The sequence below is a fragment of the Microcaecilia unicolor genome, chromosome 5 (genome assembly GCF_901765095.1).
Source record: "Microcaecilia unicolor chromosome 5, aMicUni1.1, whole genome shotgun sequence".
Taxonomy (NCBI): domain Eukaryota; kingdom Metazoa; phylum Chordata; class Amphibia; order Gymnophiona; family Siphonopidae; genus Microcaecilia; species Microcaecilia unicolor.
Genome location: NC_044035.1, coordinates 355616390 through 355634290, shown reverse-complemented (window position 1 = coordinate 355634290; position 17901 = coordinate 355616390). Strand labels below are relative to the sequence as shown.

At 47.1% G+C, this 17901-nt stretch overlaps 1 protein-coding gene across 2 annotated transcripts in view; it reads left to right on the top strand.

The window, feature by feature from the left end:
• LOC115470950 (N-acetylgalactosamine-6-sulfatase-like) overlaps positions 1 to 17901 on the top strand; it is a 53534-nt gene that overhangs the window by 13736 nt on the left and 21897 nt on the right. The window contains exons 3-8 of one of the 2 annotated variants that reach the window (XM_030204593.1): positions 2817 to 2891; positions 3939 to 4041; positions 4416 to 4559; positions 10063 to 10129; positions 14586 to 14713; positions 16399 to 16538. In XM_030204593.1, the coding sequence (XP_030060453.1) occupies positions 2817 to 2891; positions 3939 to 4041; positions 4416 to 4559; positions 10063 to 10129; positions 14586 to 14713; positions 16399 to 16538 (657 nt within the window). Of the gene's footprint in view, positions 1 to 2816; positions 2892 to 3938; positions 4042 to 4415; positions 4560 to 10062; positions 10130 to 14585; positions 14714 to 16398; positions 16539 to 17901 lie in introns of those variants that run through there. The other variant, XM_030204594.1, reaches the window with a different exon arrangement.

The window sequence follows — 17901 nt, the reverse complement described above, 5'->3', positions numbered from 1 at the left end:
TGGTTCCTTGCTCCCTCTGCCCCGGAACAGGTTACTTCCTGTTCCGGGGCAGAGAGAGCAAGGAACCAATGGAGCCGACGCAGCTCCCAGCGACGTGGACTTCGGGGGGCGGATCGGCCCTCCCGCCCGCCCCTCGCTTTTAAACTAAGTAAGAATGCGCTCCGGGGGAGGGTGTGCGCGCCGAGGGGGGGGCGCCGTGCTGCACACGGGAGGGGGTGCGCAGCGGCAACCCACCCCGGGTGTCAGCCGCCCTCGCTACGGCACTGGGTCTGCTTAACTCTTTTTTGTCATCCTTGATCTATTTGTAACACCCATTGTATCTTTTACCCTGTAACGGCGATGCCATAACAGGTCTTTGTAAGCCACATTGAGCCTGCAAATAGGTGGGAAAATGTGGGTTACAAGTGCAATAAATAAATAATTTAATTCATGTATCATATAGGAATTTGGTTTCGGCTTGCAGACTGCCTTGGTTATTACGCTTTCCCAGTCCAAAAGTTGTGATTTATAAAATTCCATTCAAAGGAATGTTCTCTTATCAATCCCACACTGGTGGAACTCTTTACCTTCATCTATACAGCAAATATCTCATTACTTAGGTTTTAAGAGCCTTTCTAAAATCCATCTTTTCAAGATTTTTCCATAAGTAATGTTGATACTTTACATTTGATCTTTTTTGTATCTTTCTTTAATTTGTCATTTTGTGATTGCATCCTGGGATTGCCCATGAGAAAATAGGTGTTGCCACACTGGGACCAGTGGCGTTCCTAGGGGAGGGGCGGTGGGTGCGGTCCACCCCGGGTGCACGCCACTGGGGGGGGGGGGGGTGCCGTGCGCCTGTCCGCTACGTTCATTCTGTGCTCCCTCTGCCCCGGAACAGGTTACTTCCTGTTCCAGGGCAGAGGGAGCATGGAAACGAAGCGGACAGGCGCGCAGACCCCCCACCCCTCCCCCGGTGGCATGCACCCGGGGGGGGGTTCCTTTGCTGGGGGGAGGGTTGCGCTGCACCCGGGGGGGGGGCGGGGCGCATCGGCGATCCACCCCGGGTGTCAGCCCTCCTAGGAGCGCCACTGACTGGGACAGACCGAAGGTCCTTCAAGCCCAGCATCCTGTTTCCAACAGTGGCCAATCCAGGTCACAAATGCCTGGCAAGATCCCAAAAAAGTTCAATACATTTTTTGCTGCTTATCCTAGAAATACAAAATATAAACTCGTAGAGTTTGTTTTGTGTGCTTGATATCAGTAGTAGAGCATTGCCATAACATAGTGACAGTTATCCTAGAAATAAGCAGTGGATTTTCCCCAAGTCCATCTTAATAATGGGTTATGGACTTTTCTTTTAGGAAGCTATCCAAACCTATTTTAAACCGTGCTAAGCTACCTGCTTTTACCACTTTCTCTGGCAACAAATTCCAGAGTTTAATTACATGTTGCGTTTAATTAGGTGTTAATTTGTTTTAAATTACTACTTTGTAGCTTCATTGTGTGACCCTTAATCCTAGTATTTTTGGAAAGAGTAAACAAATGATTCACATTTACCTGATCCACTCCACTCATTATTTTATAGACCTCTATCATATCTCCCCTCAGCCATAGTGGAATTAGAAAAGGTACAGAGAAGGGCGACGAAAATGATAAAGGGGATGGGATGACTTCCCTATGAGGGAAGGCTGAAGCGTCTAGGGCTTTTCAGCTTGGAGAAAAGACGGCTGAGGGGAGATATGATAGAGGTCTGTAAAATAATGAGTGGAGTAGAATGGGTAGACGTGAATCACGTGTTTACTCTTTCCAAAAATACTAGGGGGCATGCAATAAAGCTACAAAGTAGTACATTTTAAAACAAATCAGAGAAATTGTTCTTCACTTAGCATGTAATTAAACTCTGGAATTTGTTGCCAGAAAATGTAGTTTAAGCAGATAGCTTAGCAGGGTTTAAAAAAGGTTTGGATGGCTTCCTAAAGGAAAAGTCCAAAGACCATTAGTAAAATGGGCTTGGGAAAAATTCACTATTTTTGGGATAAGCAGTATGGTTTTGTACTTTTTTGGGATCTTGCCAGGTACTTGTGACCTGGATTGGCCACTGTTGGGAACAGGATGCTGGGCTTGATGGACCTTTGGTCTGTCCCAGTACAGCGATACTTATGTAAGGTGAGTTACATTCAGTAGATAGAGGACCCTAATCTCCCAGGTGTTGAGGGATGGCAGTAAACACCAGTGCTGGATTAAGCTGCTACTTGGGGGTCGGGGTCAGATCAAAGTTTAGCTAAAAAGTGTCAAGGACCTGGAATTTTCTGTGCTTCGCTTTCCACCACTCTGAAATGGCCCATAGTCAGCCCAACAATGTCATTTCCTGCAGCCCCAGCAAGAGATAATATTCCTACTGAAAAACCTTTTTGTTCTTAATGTGATAAATTTAAGAGCTGAACAGAAGTCTCTGTGAATGTTTTGCAGGTCTTTTCCTAGCACAATACGTTTCCCTTCCCAAGGTCGCAGTCAATTGAATTTTTGACACCAGCTCCTTGATTTCAGAATTATCTAAGCACATGGTAACCTGCAGACTGTGAGCCAGGTCTTTGTATCTGTCCCGTGGCGTTTGTAAAGTCCTCATCAATCAGTTTTCTGTGAAGTTAAATTCCCGGGCTGGAATTCGCAGTGGCGATGCAAATTGAAGTCACAGGGTTGTTGCATTGTGGCCGCTGATCTCTCCTCCAGCTCCCACTGCTCTGGAAGCTGTGGAACGAGCCACTGTTATAAAATGAACGCATTTTTTTCTCTGACTCCAATCGTATTTATTTCTGCTTTTCTTTCTTCTACAGCGAGAGCAGCCCTGTTAACAGGTCGCCTCCCGATCAGGAATGGATTCTATACAACAAACGCTCATGCCAGAAATGGTGAGAAATCCTTGAACTAGACACTTATTTGAGTTGAAACGTGGCTGTGAAAAGTGAATTTGTGTGGCAACTTAAGAGAAGCCTCATCTTCCCAGAGCTTGGCTGAAACTCATGTACACACCAGGGGCGTAGCTACTGTGGGGCCATGGGGGCCTGGGCCTCCATAGATTTGGTCCTGGACCCCCCCTGCCGCAACTCTCTTGACCCCCCCCTTCCTGCCGCCAACCCTCCCCCGACGCCGTCACATACCTTTGCTGGCGGGGGACCCGAACCCCCGCCAGCCAAAGTTCTCTCCTCGGCCGCGCAGCGTTGCTTGCTGAATGATCTGATCAAGTTTCTGTGCGTGTCGTGCAGGACGTCAGACGCACGCACAGAATCTTGATCAGATCATTCAGCAAGCAATGCTGCGCAGCCGAGGAAAAAACTTCGGCTGGCGGGGGTTCGGGTCCCCCACCAGCAAAGGTACGCGGCGGGAGAGGGTTGGCGGCGGGAAGGGGGGGTCGAGAGGGGGCGGGGGGGTTGGCAGCGCCGGGGGGGGGGCTAAAACGTGCACCCTCACCTCGGGCTCTGGACCCCCCTCCCGTCGAAGTCTGGCTACGCCCCTGGCCAGAGGCGTAGCTAGGTGGGGCCTCGGGGGCCTGGGCCCCCTCAAATTTCTTCTGGGCCCCTGGTTTTGCTGGCGGGGATCCTCAACCCCTGCCAGCTGAAACCTTCATCCATTGCCGGTCTCCTGCGCTGCCGCATTGCCTTCCCTGCTCTCTCTTCCCCTCAAAGGAGCGTGCAGGACGTGAGGGGAAGAGAGAACAGGGCAGGCAATGCAGCACGAAGGCTTCAGCTGACAGGGGAGCCCTGCCAACCAAGGTATTTGAGACTGGGAGCGGCAGGGCAGCCACCACTCGGGCTCTGGCTCCCTCCCACCGTGAGGTCTGGCTACGCCCCTGGTACTTACATGTAAAAGCAGGTCAGACAGGATCTGGTGGAAGTTACAACTTCTTTCTGGGTGGGAGAAAATGGCTAAGCGTAACATTGTGCTTTATTACCTCACAGCTTACACTCCACAGGAAATTGTGGGGGGCATCCCAGACTCTGAACTCCTGCTTCCAGAGCTGCTGAAGAAAGCTGGATATGTGAATAAGATCATTGGTAAATGGTAAATGTATGTCTTCAATTCAGTCCCCGGCTCGTCCCATGCTTCAGTATTAAATTGTTTCCAAGTGCATTACTGCAAAAGAAGGAAACATTACCCAGGGGTGGCAGGAACCGGGCCATGCGCAGATCTTGTCCCAGAAAAAGCTGACAGAAGGGCCAGTTGGTGTTTTATATTTATTTTTTTTTAAAAACCTTGAACGAGGGTCTGTGCATCCTGCGCTGAGGGCAGATGACGGTCTCCTGCTGTGCTACTTATCTGAGGAGCAGGTCGTTCCGGGAGGGGTGCGTTAAACTGAGCCACAGCGCTGTTCGTTGTGGAAGGGGGGGGGGACCCAGGACGGGCTGTTTTGAACTGTTTGGTCTTCCTTTTCACAGGCATTTGGGTCACAGACCCCAGTACCACCCTCTGAAACACGGATTCGATGAGTGGTTCGGATCGCCCAACTGTCACTTTGGGCCGTACGATAACAAGGAACGACCCAACATTCCTGTGTACAGGGACCAGGAAATGATTGGCAGGTAATTTCAGACATTTAGGGGTCGTTTGCTAGTGTCCACGTAGGCTCCTGTACTGCATTTGTGAAACAAAAGCCTCTAAAGCACTCCAGCCATTTAATAATTAAAAAAAAAAAACAACCCTGTGCTATTCAGAATAAACTCATAATGTTTTTTTTCCTGTTTGTTTAGTGTGGTGGATCCACCCTATAAAGGACAGTAAATCACACCCAATAAACGCAGCAGCTTCACTGACCACAGCTCTCATAATCGTGTCCAGGTTTTTCAGATTTATAAAACAGCCTGAAAATAGACGAAAAGGGGGCCTTTCCTGCTGTAAATCTCCCCCCCCCCCCCCCCCCCCCCACAAGAGAAATATTACAGTGATTGAGTGTGTAAAACAGATCGAAATGGTTATTAAATCACCCAGTGCAAAAGACGTTTGGGCTCAGAAATCCTTGCGCCTTCTTTTGTCCAGTCTGCCCGCAGGCCCCGAGCGCAAGGGGCGTTTCCAGTTTATTACTGGCACGTACACGCCTCGGAGCAGGTCGAAAGGCCTCTGCCTGCTTTCCATGGGGTAGTTTTATAAAGACTGTTATGCAGGTGCACATGGGGGATAGTTACGCTTGCTGGAAGGCTGCTGTAAATGCTCATTCATAACTGGCCATACTCTGTAACATGCGTGTAAGTACTGGGCACAAACCCCTGACCCCCACCACCATCCCCTTCCCAGGTCCACACTCCCTCTGAGGTGCACACAATGGATTGTGTGTGTGCAATTTGTAGAATCCTGACAAAGGGCAGTTAATTGCTTAACTTTAATTAGTACTAATTAATACCAATATAGCAATTAAACTTTAATACCAATTATAGCAAATACGGTCGTTAACGCCAACAAGCAGGTACACATCTAATTGACAGTATTCTATAACTTGTGCATTTTTGCACACTGACCCCCTAATTTTTATAAATGTCGCCAAAAATTGCACACATGCCCAATTTGGTGGCACAATTTTAACAGGAGTGGCCTAGTGGTTAGAGCAATCCAGAGGTGGCCGGTTCAAATCCCACTGCTCCTCCTTGTGATCTTGGGCAAGTCACTTAACCCTCCATTGCCTCAGGTACAAACTTAGATTGTCAGCCCTCCTGGGACAGAGAAATATCCAGAGTACCTGAATGTAACTCACCTTGAGCTACTACTGAAAAAGGTGTCAGCAAAATCTAAATAAATAAAGATTCCATTCAGAATCTCAAAGAATAGCAACATTCCATGTAGAACCCAAAGAATATCAAGATTCTGGAATCCTAAAGAGTGACAAGATTTCATGCAACATTCCATGTAGAACCCTAAAGAATAACAGTGGAGAAGTGGCCTAGTGGTTAGAGCACCAGTCTTACAATCCTGAGGTGGCCGGTTCAAATCCCACTGCTGCTCCTTGTGATCTTGGGCAAGTCACTTAACCCTCCATTGCCTAAGGCACAAACTTAGATCGTGAGCCCTCCTGGGACAGAGAAATATCCAGAGTACCTGAATGTAACTCACCTTGAGCTACTACTGAAAAAGGTGTGAGCAAAAGCCAAATAAATAAAAAAAATCTAAATAACTGAATAGCAAGCTTTTTAACAAGCAATTATTGGCACTAATTAGATTTCATTGGCATTTTTGCATGGGGTCTGCACCTAAATTTTATGCACGAGGAAGAAAAAAGGATGCATAAATGGGAGGGTCATGGGCGGAATGGGGGGGGGGCGTTCCTAGCATTTATGCACCTTTATTATAGGCTAACGGGATTAGGTGCGTACATTTGCACCAGTTGGTGGAAATGGGCATGTCTAAAGTTTGGCCCAAGTCCCAGGTACAAGCTGTGTTCTATAAACCGCGCCTAATTTTAAGCACAGCTTATAGAATAGCGCCATTTTTTTTCAGCACCGTATATAGAATTCACCTCAAGCGTGAATTTGTGCGTTCAAGTTTGTAAGATTAGGGGTAATGTGTTGTGCCTATTCAACAGCCTGGGCATCCTGGTATGAAATAACCTTCACAAAAAACAGCAAAGGTGACTGAAATGATATACAGACGACGCTTCCAGTGGTCTCGACCTTTATTGTCAAAACTCAAGACTCGACACGGCCGTGTTTCGGCCTGTCTGGCCTGCCTCAGGCGTCTCCTGGAGTAGTCTGTGTGTTCTCACTGGAATTTTCTGTGCTTCGCCTTCCACCACTCTGAAGTGGCCCAACAATGTCATTTCCTGCAGCCCCAGCAAGAGATAATATTCCTACTGAAAAACCTTTTTTGTTCTTAATGTGATAAACTTAAGAGCTGAACAGAAGTCTCTGTGAATGTTTTGCAGGTCTTTTCCTAGCACAATACGTTTCCCTTCCCCGAGGTCGCAATCAATTGAATTTTTGACACCAGCTCCTTGATTTCAGAATTATCTAAGCACATGGTAACCTGCAGGATGTGAACAGACTGTGTGCCAGGTCTTTGTGTCTGTCCTGTGTTCTCACTGGAGTGTTGCTGTGTGAAGTACTGGAAAAAGCTAGAAATCACTTTACAAGACAAACAGCTTAACGTCTGTTGTCTGTTGCACTACACACAGCAACACTGCAGACTACTTCAGGACACTCCTGAGGCAGATCGGATAAGCCGAAACGTAGCCGTGTCGAGTCTTGAGTTTGCAATGAACATTGAGACCATTAAGCATCGTCCGTGTGTCATTTCAGTCACCTGTGCTGTATTTTTGTGAGTTTTCAAGTCTGCAAGGGTATTGTTGTTCTGTGTGTACATCAAATAACCTTCCACACCACTCAGGGGTGAGCAGCCCCTCTCTATCTACCTCCCATAAACGCCGGGCTCCAGATCCTCTCACTGTGTTTATTTTTTTATTTTATTTGTTACATTTGTAGCCCACATTTTCCCACCTATTTGCAGGCTCAATGTGGCTTACATAGTACCGGAGAGGTGATCGCCAATATCGGTACATGAACAAATACAGAGTGAGGTTGTGGTAGAGTAAAATTCATGCGTGTCAGATAGATTGAGGAATCACAAAGGAGAAAGAGTTAGGTGATGTCCGGTACGAGCTCTGGTTTTGTTGTGTTGCAGGGTGGAGGCATTTAAGTTGGATCGTTAGGGTATGCCTTTTTGAACAAGTTGGTTTTTAGTAGTTTTCGGAAGTTTAGGTGGTCATATGTTACATTTGTACCCTGTGCTTTCCCACTCATGGCAGGCTCAATGCGGCTTACATGGGGCAATGGAGGGTTAAGTGACTTGCCCAGAGTCACAAGGAGCTGCCTGTGCCTGCAGTGGGAATCGAACCCAGTTCCCCAGGACCAAAGTCCACCACCCTGACCACTCCTCCACTGTTGCTACTATTTGAGATTCTTCATGGAATGTTGCTATTCCACTAGCAACATTCCATGTAGAAGTCTGCTCTTGCAGATCACCAATGTGGCCGCGCAGGCTTCTGCTTCTGTGAGTCTGATGTCAGACTCACAGAAACAGAAGCCTGCGCAGCCTTCTACATGGAATGTTGCTAGTGGAATAGCAACATTCCATGTAGAATCTCCAATAGTAGCAACATTCCATGTAGAATCTCCAATAGTATCTATTTTATTTTTGTTACATTTGTACCCTGCGCTTTCCCACTCATGGCAGGCTCAATACGGCTTACATGGGGCAATGGAGGGTTAAGTGACTTGCCCAGAGTCACAAGGAGCTGCCTGTGCCTGAAGTGGGAATTGAACTCAGTTCCTCAGGACCAAAGTCCACCACCCTAACCACTAGGCCACTCCTCCACTGTTGCTACTATTTGAGATTCTACATGGAATGTTCCTATTCCACTAGCAACATTCCATGTAGAAGTCTGCTCTTGCAGATCACCAATGTGGCCGCGCAGGCTTCTGCTTCTGTGAGTCTGATGTCAGACTCACAGAAACAGAAGCCTGCGCAGCCTTCTACATGGAATGTTGCTAGTGGAATAGCAACATTCCATGTAGAATCTCCAATAGTAGCAACATTCCATGTAGAATCTCCAATAGTATCTATTTTATTTTTGTTACATTTGTACCCTGCGCTTTCCCACTCATGGCAGGCTCAGTGCGGCTTACATGGGGCAATGGAGGGTTAAGTGACTTGCCACCACCCTAACCACTGTTTTCACGGCGCTTGGTAGTGCGTTCCATAATTGTGTGCTTATATAGGAGAAGCTGGATGCGTAGGTTGATTTGTATTTGAGTCCTTTGCAGCTTGGGTAGTGGAGATTTAGGTATGTTCGTGTTGATATTGATGTGTTTCTGATTGGGTAGGTCTATGAGGTCTGTCGTGTATCTCGGGGCTTCGCCGTAGATGATTTTGTGGACAAGGGTGCAGATTTTGAACGCAATTCGTTCTTTGATTGGGAGCCAGTGTAGTTTTTCTCTTAAGGATTTTTTCGCTTTCGAATCTCGTTTTTTCCAAATATGAGCTTGGCTGCTGTGTTTTGGGCAGTTTTGGAGTTTCTTTATGATTTGTTCTTTGCATCCCGCATAAATTCCATTGCAATAGTTTAGGTGGCTTAGAACCATAGATTGTACCAAGTTATGAAATATTTCCCTCGGGGAGAAAAATGGTTTCACTCGTTTGAGTTTCCACATAGAGTGGAACATTTTCTTTGTTGTAGCTTTCACTTGGGTAAGTGCACTGCTCTTTCTGTCTCAGGGGGTAAATCAAAACTGGCTACCTAGATGCCACTCTGAGGGTGATTTGATAAGTTTTCTGAATGTGAAGCACATTTCAGAAGCGGAAAAAGCTATAAAGAGTAGGCACAGTGCAAGGTTGTGTCTACTTTTGTGTGGTTTGGGCTTATGCATTCCAGGGGGGCACATTGAAATTGTCTAGGTTTTAAAATATCATTCACATTAAAAGACTTTTACTAAAGATTAGTTCATGTTATCTGCAGCAGGCCCATAGGGATAAAATGGGTCCTCTGGCAGGTAACATGCGCTAATCTTTAGTAAACTAGTAAAAAAGGCCCGTTTCTGGAACGAATGAAACGGGCGCTAGCAAGGTTTTCCTGGGAGTGTGTATGTTTGAGAGAGAGAGCCAGAGTGAATGTCTGCTTAAAACTCACCTCTTTAATGCTGCCTTCGGCACCTAACCGCTTGAGAAATATAGAATGCCCCAATCTATCCACCCTATCAGATTAACTCGTCCTCTAGATTGTACACTTGTCTTTAGATTGTTCTCTTGTCTTTTAGATTGTAAGCTCTTTGAGCAGGGACTGTCCTTCTATGTTTAAATTGTACAGCGCTGCATAACCCTAGTAGCGCTTTAGAAATGTTAGTTAGTAGTTAGTAGTAGTAGTGTAAGATTTCGGTCAATTGTCACTCCGAGAATTTTCAGATAGGGAGGCTGAGATCTGGGGTGGTTATGTTGGTGGGTTTGTTCGTGTTATATCTCTTCTCATTCATTTCCCAGAACAATGTTCACTCACTTGTTTGTGTCCTGTCAATTCAGTTTCTGATCGTTGTTCTGTATTTCTTTAAGATACTATGAAGATTTTAAAATTGATCAGAAGACAGGTGAAGCCAACCTAACTCAGATGTACCTGCAGGTATTAAAGAAAGACTTTAGCATGATACGAATTGGTGGTGGATGGGTGTGGGGATTATGTACGGTAGTTAATTAATATACCCTCCCTGTGAGAAATCAAATCTCAAAATGAGTGCAGAACAGACGATAATAGGCATATTTTCAAAGCACTTATCCTTCCAAAGTTCCATAGAAACCTATGGAACTTTGGAAGGCTAAGTGCTTTGAAAATGAGCCCCTAAATCTCTCTTCTGGTCAGGGTTCATACTTTACACTCTGAGGCATTAGGAAAAATGTAAGTTCTGTGCTTAGTAGCTGTTTCCAATTCACCTCACGCTTGCATTTTACAAAGAGATTCTGCCAACTGACTAGCAGAAACCTAAGGAAATTGCCCATTTTACCACTTTAAGGTTCCCTCCCTCAGGGCCGTCGAGGGAGGGGGAGCAAGATTTCTTGGGCCTGGCCTCCAAGGGGGGGGAGGGGCGGCGCGAGGGAGCAGAAGCTTCTTCCTGTCTTCTTCCGGGCCTGTCCGTCTCCTGCTCCTGTGTGCCAGGACCCGGATAATTGTGTTAACGTGATAACCCGGGTCTCGGGACACAGGAGCAGGAGACTACAGACTGAGGGAGGAGCAGAGTGACACTGGAAGGTAAGGGGAAGGCAGCACCCCCAGCCTGAGTATGTGGGGGGAGGTGCGGCACAGCGGTACAGTCCCGGCTATGTCTCTCAGCGGCCCTGCTCTCCCTTCCGTGCCTGTCAGCCACTGGAGCACAGCCTTAAAACCCCAGACAGGAAGGCTGTGTCCAGGAATTTCAAGACACTTTGTGGTTAGGCACAAGCCCAGAGCTTCTGAAGCCACTGATGGTTCCAGCCCTTTGTTCAACTCTTCTAATGCACATACTTGTAAATATACAGTGAGGGAGTAATATTTACATGGTAAATATCGGTGCATCTGGGATTTCCCTGCCTAAGGCCTCAGTTGACCCCAAACAGTATCCATCTTGGGTTTATCTGCTCAAGGCCCCAAGGATCCTCAGTCGACTCCCAAACTGTGTCCATCTGGGGTTTATCTGCTCAAGGCCCCAAGGATCCTCAGTCGACTCCCAAACTGTGTCCATCTGGGGTTTCCCTGTCCAGGTCCCAATCGATCCCAAACTGTATCCATCTGGGGTTTATCTGCTCAAGGCCCCAAGGATCCTCAGTCGACTCCCAAACTGTATCCATCTGGTGTTTCCCTGTCCCAGGTCCCAATCGATCCCAAACTGTATCCATCTGGGGTTTCCCTGTCCCAGGTCCCAATCGATCCCAAACTGTATCCATCTGGGGTTTATTGGCTCAAAACCCCAAGAATTCTCAGTCGACTCCCAAAACTGTGTCCATCTGGGGTTTCCCTGTCCAGGTCCCAATCGATCCCAAACTGTATCCATCTGGGGTTTATCTGCTCAAGGCCCCAAGGATCCTCAGTCGACTCCCAAACTGTATCCATCTGGTGTTTCCCTGTCCCAGGTCCCAATCGATCCCAAACTGTATCCATCTGGGTTTCCCTGTCCCAGGTCCCAATCGATCCCAAACTGTATCCATCTGGGGTTTATTGGCTCAAAACCCCAAGAATTCTCAGTCGACTCCCAAACTGTGTCCATCTGGGGTTTCCCTGTCCAGGTCCCAATCGATCCCAAACTGTATCCATCTGGGGTTTATCTGCTCAAGGCCCCAAGGATCCTCAGTCGACTCCCAAACTGTATCCATCTGGTGTTTCCCTGTCCCAGGTCCCAATCGATCCCAAACTGTATCCATCTGGGGTTTCCCTGTCCCAGGTCCCAATCGATCCCAAACTATATCCATCTGGGGTTTATTGGCTCAAAACCCCAAGAATTCTCAGTCGACTCCCAAACTGTGTCCATCTGGGGTTTCCCTGTCCAAGACCCCAGTCGATCCTAAACTGTATCCGTCTGGTGTTTTCCTATACAAGGCCCAAATCAACCCCAAACTGTCTCCATCAGGGGTTTCCCTACACAAGGTTCCAAGGATCCCCAATCTTCCCCAAATTGTATCCATCTGGGGTTTTTCTGCTCAAGACCCCAATTGACCCCAAACTGTATCCATCTGGGGTTTTTCTGCTCAAGGCCCCAATTGACCCCAACCATCTGGGGTTTTTCTGCTCAAGGCCCCAATTGACCCCAAACTGTACCCATCTGGGGTTTTTCTGCTCAAGGCCCCAATTGAGCCCAACCATCTGGGGTTTTTCTGCTCAAGGCCCCAATTGACCCCAAACTGTACCCTATCTGGGGTTTTTCTGCTCAAGGCCCCAATTGACCCCAAACTGTATCCATCTTGGGTTTATCTGCTCAAGGCCCCAAGGATCCTCAGTCGACTCCCAAACTGTATTCATCTGGGGTTTCCCTGTCCAAGACCCCAATCGATCCTAAACTGTATCCGTCTGGTGTTTTCCTATACAAGGCCCCAGTCAACCCAAACTGTCTCCATCAGGAGTTTCCCTGCACAAGGTTCCAAGGATCCTCAATCTTCCCCAAACTGTACCCATCTGGAGTTTATTGGTTCAACGCCCCGAGGATCCTCAGTCGACCCCAAACTATTTCCTTCTGGGGTTTCTCTGCTCAAGGCCCCAATCGTTCCCAAACTGTATCCATCTGGGGTTTCCCTGCTCAAGGCCCCAATCGTTCCCAAACTGTATCCATCTGGGGTTTCCCTCTCCAAGGCCCCAATCGACCCCAAACAGTGTCTATCTAGAGTTTCTCTGCTGAAGGCCCCAAGGATCCTCACCCCATCACCCACTTTGGTTTTCAGTATTACTCTGGATTTTCACCCTGTCTGGCAAAACCCCCTCGATGGAAGATGTGATTTGGTGCCTCCTCTGAGGAACAGTTTGGCTAATGATGGCCAATAGTCAAAGGATTTCATGCTCCTGCCTTTGAACATCGCACTCATAAATTGCCTTCTTCAAAAATTTACTAGGCCAAGTGCATAAATTTACACTCAAATTTCACTAAACTCAAACATTTGAGCATAAAAAGTGGGTGGCAACAGGGGTGGATTTAGGGTGGGGGGAAAAGTTAGTAGCTTAGCACTGATTTTCAGCACCAGGCTTATACATTAAGCAACAGAATGGCAGGCCTAAATGTATACGCAGTCACAAAAGAGAGGGTAATACAGCATACAAGCATAAAACATAAACAAGAAAATGCAACACTGGGCCTTCAAGAAAGAGACAATGGCAGTCCTTTATTTCTACTACTTAACATTTCTAAAGCGCTACTAGGGTTACGCAGCGCTGTACAATTTACATAAAGGGACAGTCCCTGCTCAAAGAGCTTACAATCTAGTAGACAAGTGAACGGTCAAATTGGGGCAGTCTGGATTTACTAAATGGTAAGAGTTAGGTGCCGAATGCAGCAATGAAGAGGTGGGTTTTAAGCAGAGACTTGAAGATGGGCAGGGAGGGGGCTTGGCGTAAGGGCTCAGGAAGGTTGTTCCAAGCATAGGGTGAGGCGAGGCAGAATGAGCGGAGCCTGGAGTTGGCGGTGGTGGAGAAGGGCACAGAGAGGAGGGATTTGTCCTGTGAACGGAGGTTACGGGCGGGAACATAAGGGGAGATGAGGGTAGAGAGGTAATGAGGGGCTGCAGACTGAGTGCATTTGTAGGTAAGAAGGAGAAGCTTGAATTGAATGCGGTATCTGATTGGAAGCCAGTGAAGTGACCTGAGGAGAGGGGTGATATGAGTAGATCGGTTCTGGCGGAATATGAGACATGCCGCAGAGTTCTGAACAGATTGAAGAGGGGATAGATGGGTAAGTGGGAGGCCAGTGAGGAGTAAGTTGCAGTAGTCAAGGCGAGAGGTAATGAGAGCGTGGACGAGAGTTCGGGTGGTGTGTTCAGAGAGGAAAGGGCGAATTTTGCTGATGTTAAAAAGGAAGAAGCGACAGGTCTTGGCTATCTGCTTGCTGGATATGCGCAGAGAAGGAGAGGGAGGAGTCAAAGATGACTCCGAGGTTGCGGGAAGATGAGAAAAAGATGTGAAAAAGACCCGACACAGGCCGTGTTTCGGCGCACAAGCGCCTGCCTAAGGGGTTAGAGTGTGTCTTCACAATATTTGAGCGGGAATATTCAGACAGTCTAAGTAAATTGCCAGCAACCGGTGAGCTTTATTCAATCAAGCCAGACGCTGTCTGTAAAAACCGCGGCCCATGAAGGGTCTTTTTCACAATAAAGGATTGCCATTGTCTCTTTCTTGAAGGCCCAGTGTTGAAGGCCTAAATTTAGAAGCATAACTTTGAAGCGCCTTAAGATGAAGTTTCAGATAAAATCCTAATAGGGCACAAATTTAAGTGTGTAAATTCTGGAGCAGTGATTGATGTGAGGGGAACTTGAGCTGGCATTTCTCCTGAAGCCGGCTTCGCCTGCGCACTGACCCGTGGAACTGATCGGAACAGAATCTATTAAAGTTTCACTTCTGTCTCTTTCAGGAAGCACTTGATTTCATTGAGAAGCAGCACCTGAAAGGGCAGCCGTTCTTTCTGTACTGGGCCATTGATGCTACTCATGCCCCAGTCTATGCCTCCAAACCCTTCCTGGGCATCAGCCAGAGGGGCATGTAAGTTCCTGGAATATTGGGAACACGTTACGGATCAGCAGTAGGCAGGAGCAGTGGGATAAGGAGAACGGACAGGAGACGTTTCCCCCTTCTTACAGATTATTTTTAGGGACAACAACAGGCTCATTTTCAAAAGAGAAAAAAACGTCCAAAAAGTGACATAAGTCTCACAAAAACGTCCAAATCGGTATTTTCAAAACCTCTTTTTAGACGTTTTTCTCTGAAGTCCGTCAGAAGGAGGTCTGAATCTCAAGGGGGGTGTGCCAGGGGCGTGTTTGAGGCGGGACTTGGGTGTTCCTAAGACTTAGACGTTTTTTTAGCCATAATGGAACAAAACAAAAAGGTCGAAGACTAAAACTTAGATGTTTTGAGCTAGACCTGTTTTTTATACGAATAAGGCACAAAAAAGTGCCCCAAATGACCAGATAACCAATGCAGGGAATCAGGGATGACCTCCCCTTACTCCCCAAGTGGTCACTAACCCCCTCCCACCCCCAAAAATTGTGATGAAGAACATTACTTGCCAGCCTGTATGCCAGCGTCAGATGTCATGCTCAGGTCCATTAGAACAGCACGCAGGTCCCTGGTGTAGTCTAGTGTTGGGTGCAGTGCACTTCAGACAGGTGGACCCAGGGTCCTACCTCCCCCTACCTGTTACACTTGTGGAGGAAACTGTGAGCCCTCCAAAACTCACCAGAAACCCACTGTAACCACATCTAGGTGCCCCCCTTCACCCGCAAGGGCTATGATAGTGGTGTGCATTTGGGGGTAGTGGGTTTTGGGGGGGGGGGGGGGCTCAGCACACAAGGTAAGGGAGCTGTGTACCTGGGAGCAATTTATGAAGTCCACTGCAGTGCCCCCTAGGGTGCCCTATTGCTGTCCTGAGATGTCAGGGGGACCAGTCTACTAAAAATGCTGGCTCCTCCTACGTCCCAATGGCTTGATTTTGTGCATTTTGCACTTGGATGTTTGGGGGGGGGGGGGGGGGGGTTCGAAAATGGCCCAAAAAAACCCCAAAACGTCCATAGTATTTTCGAAAACAAAAGATAGATGTTTTTCTTTTTCGAAAATGACCTTCTTTCCTGTTCAGAAGTTCAGATTTAGACGTCCTATCGAAAATGCCCCTCCACATGACTCTAATTTTGAGATTTACATTGTACGGCACCCTGTCAAAAGAAACCAGACAAAAACGTTCCAAACAAAAAAAGTTCCCGACATAAAAGTCCCTGACAAAATAGACTCCTGACAAAAGGGCCTCATGAAATAGATTTATTTTTGAAGGATACAAAGAAGTGGAGGAGCCATAAATTACTGAGAAAGTCCACGGCTTGTCACTTGAAAGTCCTGGCACCTGCCTACGGCTTGACTTCACTATCCACACCTGGTATCTAGTGAGAATCATAAATCTGCTTGAAAACATAATCCAGCTTGATTAAGGAGGTTTCCCTGCCCTGTTTTGTGTAGAGTCTATTTTGTCTTGGGTTTTTTTGGGAGGGTTTTTTTTTTTTGTCATGGTCTGTTTTGGTTTTAGTCTGTTTTGTTGGGGTTTTTTTTGTCATGGTCTATTATATCGGGGTGCCACGTTGTACACACTGGTCTGGGAGTTCTGTAGTGAATTAAGGAGGGTCCGTTCTGAACCAGTCCAGCATTTCACACTCTGCTTCTGTGATGCTCTTAATATGTAGCTATGGTGATGCGGTACGAGAGATAGACGACAGCGTGGGGAAAATCCTGGCCTACCTCCGACAGCAAGGCATCGCCAAAGACACCTTTGTGTTTTTCACCTCGGATAATGGCGCTGCTCTAAGTTCTGGTCCAAAAGAAGGTAGGAATTCAAGGCAGACGGGTCCAGTCTTCTCATATACTGACAGGCTCTGATGCAGCTCGTACTCAGCATTCACCCACCTCACCACAGACATAACATTCGCTCGTTCTCTTGCAGACATGCACCTGATCACGCTGTCGCTGAGCTCTTTGTCACTTGCTGTGGCTTCTCATAAGAATAACCAAAGGTCGCTGATGAACAGGAGCACCTTAGACTTGGGTTTTCCTCTTCAGATCTAATAAATAGAAATAAAACCAAGCAAACAAAAAAGAAGATGATACCTTTTCTTTGGAATGTGACTGCAGGGTTGAAGGTGACGGTTTAGAGCTTGAGAGCGTTATGGGAGGGTGCTCTCCCAGCGGGGACTTTAGGAGGTACACAGCAGACCGCACCTCGAATATTGTGTTCAGTTTTTGTCACTACATCTGAAAAAAGATATAGTGGAGTTAGAAAAGGTGCAGAGAAGGGCGATGAAAATGACAAAGGGCATGGGACGATTTCTCTATGAGGAAAGGCTAAAGCGGCTAGGGCTCTTCAGCTTGGAGAAAAGGCGGCTGAGGGGAGATATGATAGTGATCTATAAAATAATGAGTGGAGTGGAAAGGGTAGACGTGAAGCACCTGTTTACTCTTTCCAAAAATACTAGGACTAGGGGGGCACACAATGAAGCTACAAAGTAGTAAATTTAAATCGAATCGGAGAACATTTTTTTTCACTCAACGTATAATTAAACTCTGGAATTCGTTGCCAGAGAATGTGGTAAAAGTGGTTAGCTTAGCGGGGTTTTAAAATGGTTTGGACAGCTTCCTAAAGGAAAAGTCCATAGACCATTATTAAATTGACTTGGTGACTTGGGGAAGATCCACTGCTTTTTTCCGGGATAAGCAGCATAAAATGTTTTGTACTTTTTTGGCATCTTGCCAGGTATTTGTGACCTGGATTGGCCACTGTTGGAAACAGGATACTGGGCTTGATAGACCTTTGGTCTGTCCCAGTGTGGCAATACTTATGTCACATCCATCAGTCACAAAGTCAGGGTCCTGGTTCAGGTGATCTAGACTTAGCTCACACCTGTTCACTTGTAGCTCAAGGTGAGTTACATTCAGGTACAGCAGCTATTTCCCTGTCCCTGGAGGACTCACAATCCAAGGGGTTCTTTTACTAAGGTGCGCCGAAAAATGGGCTGCACTAGTGTAAGCGAGCATTTTGGGCGCGCGCAGGTCCATTTTTCAGTGCGCCTGTAAAAAAAGACCTTTTTTTATTATTTTTGCGAGGAGGCAGGAAGGTGAGACCAGGGACTGCAGCGCCAGCGGCCTGACCCCGGCACCGGGCCCCCCCTCTCGGCGGCCCTGCTATTGCTAAG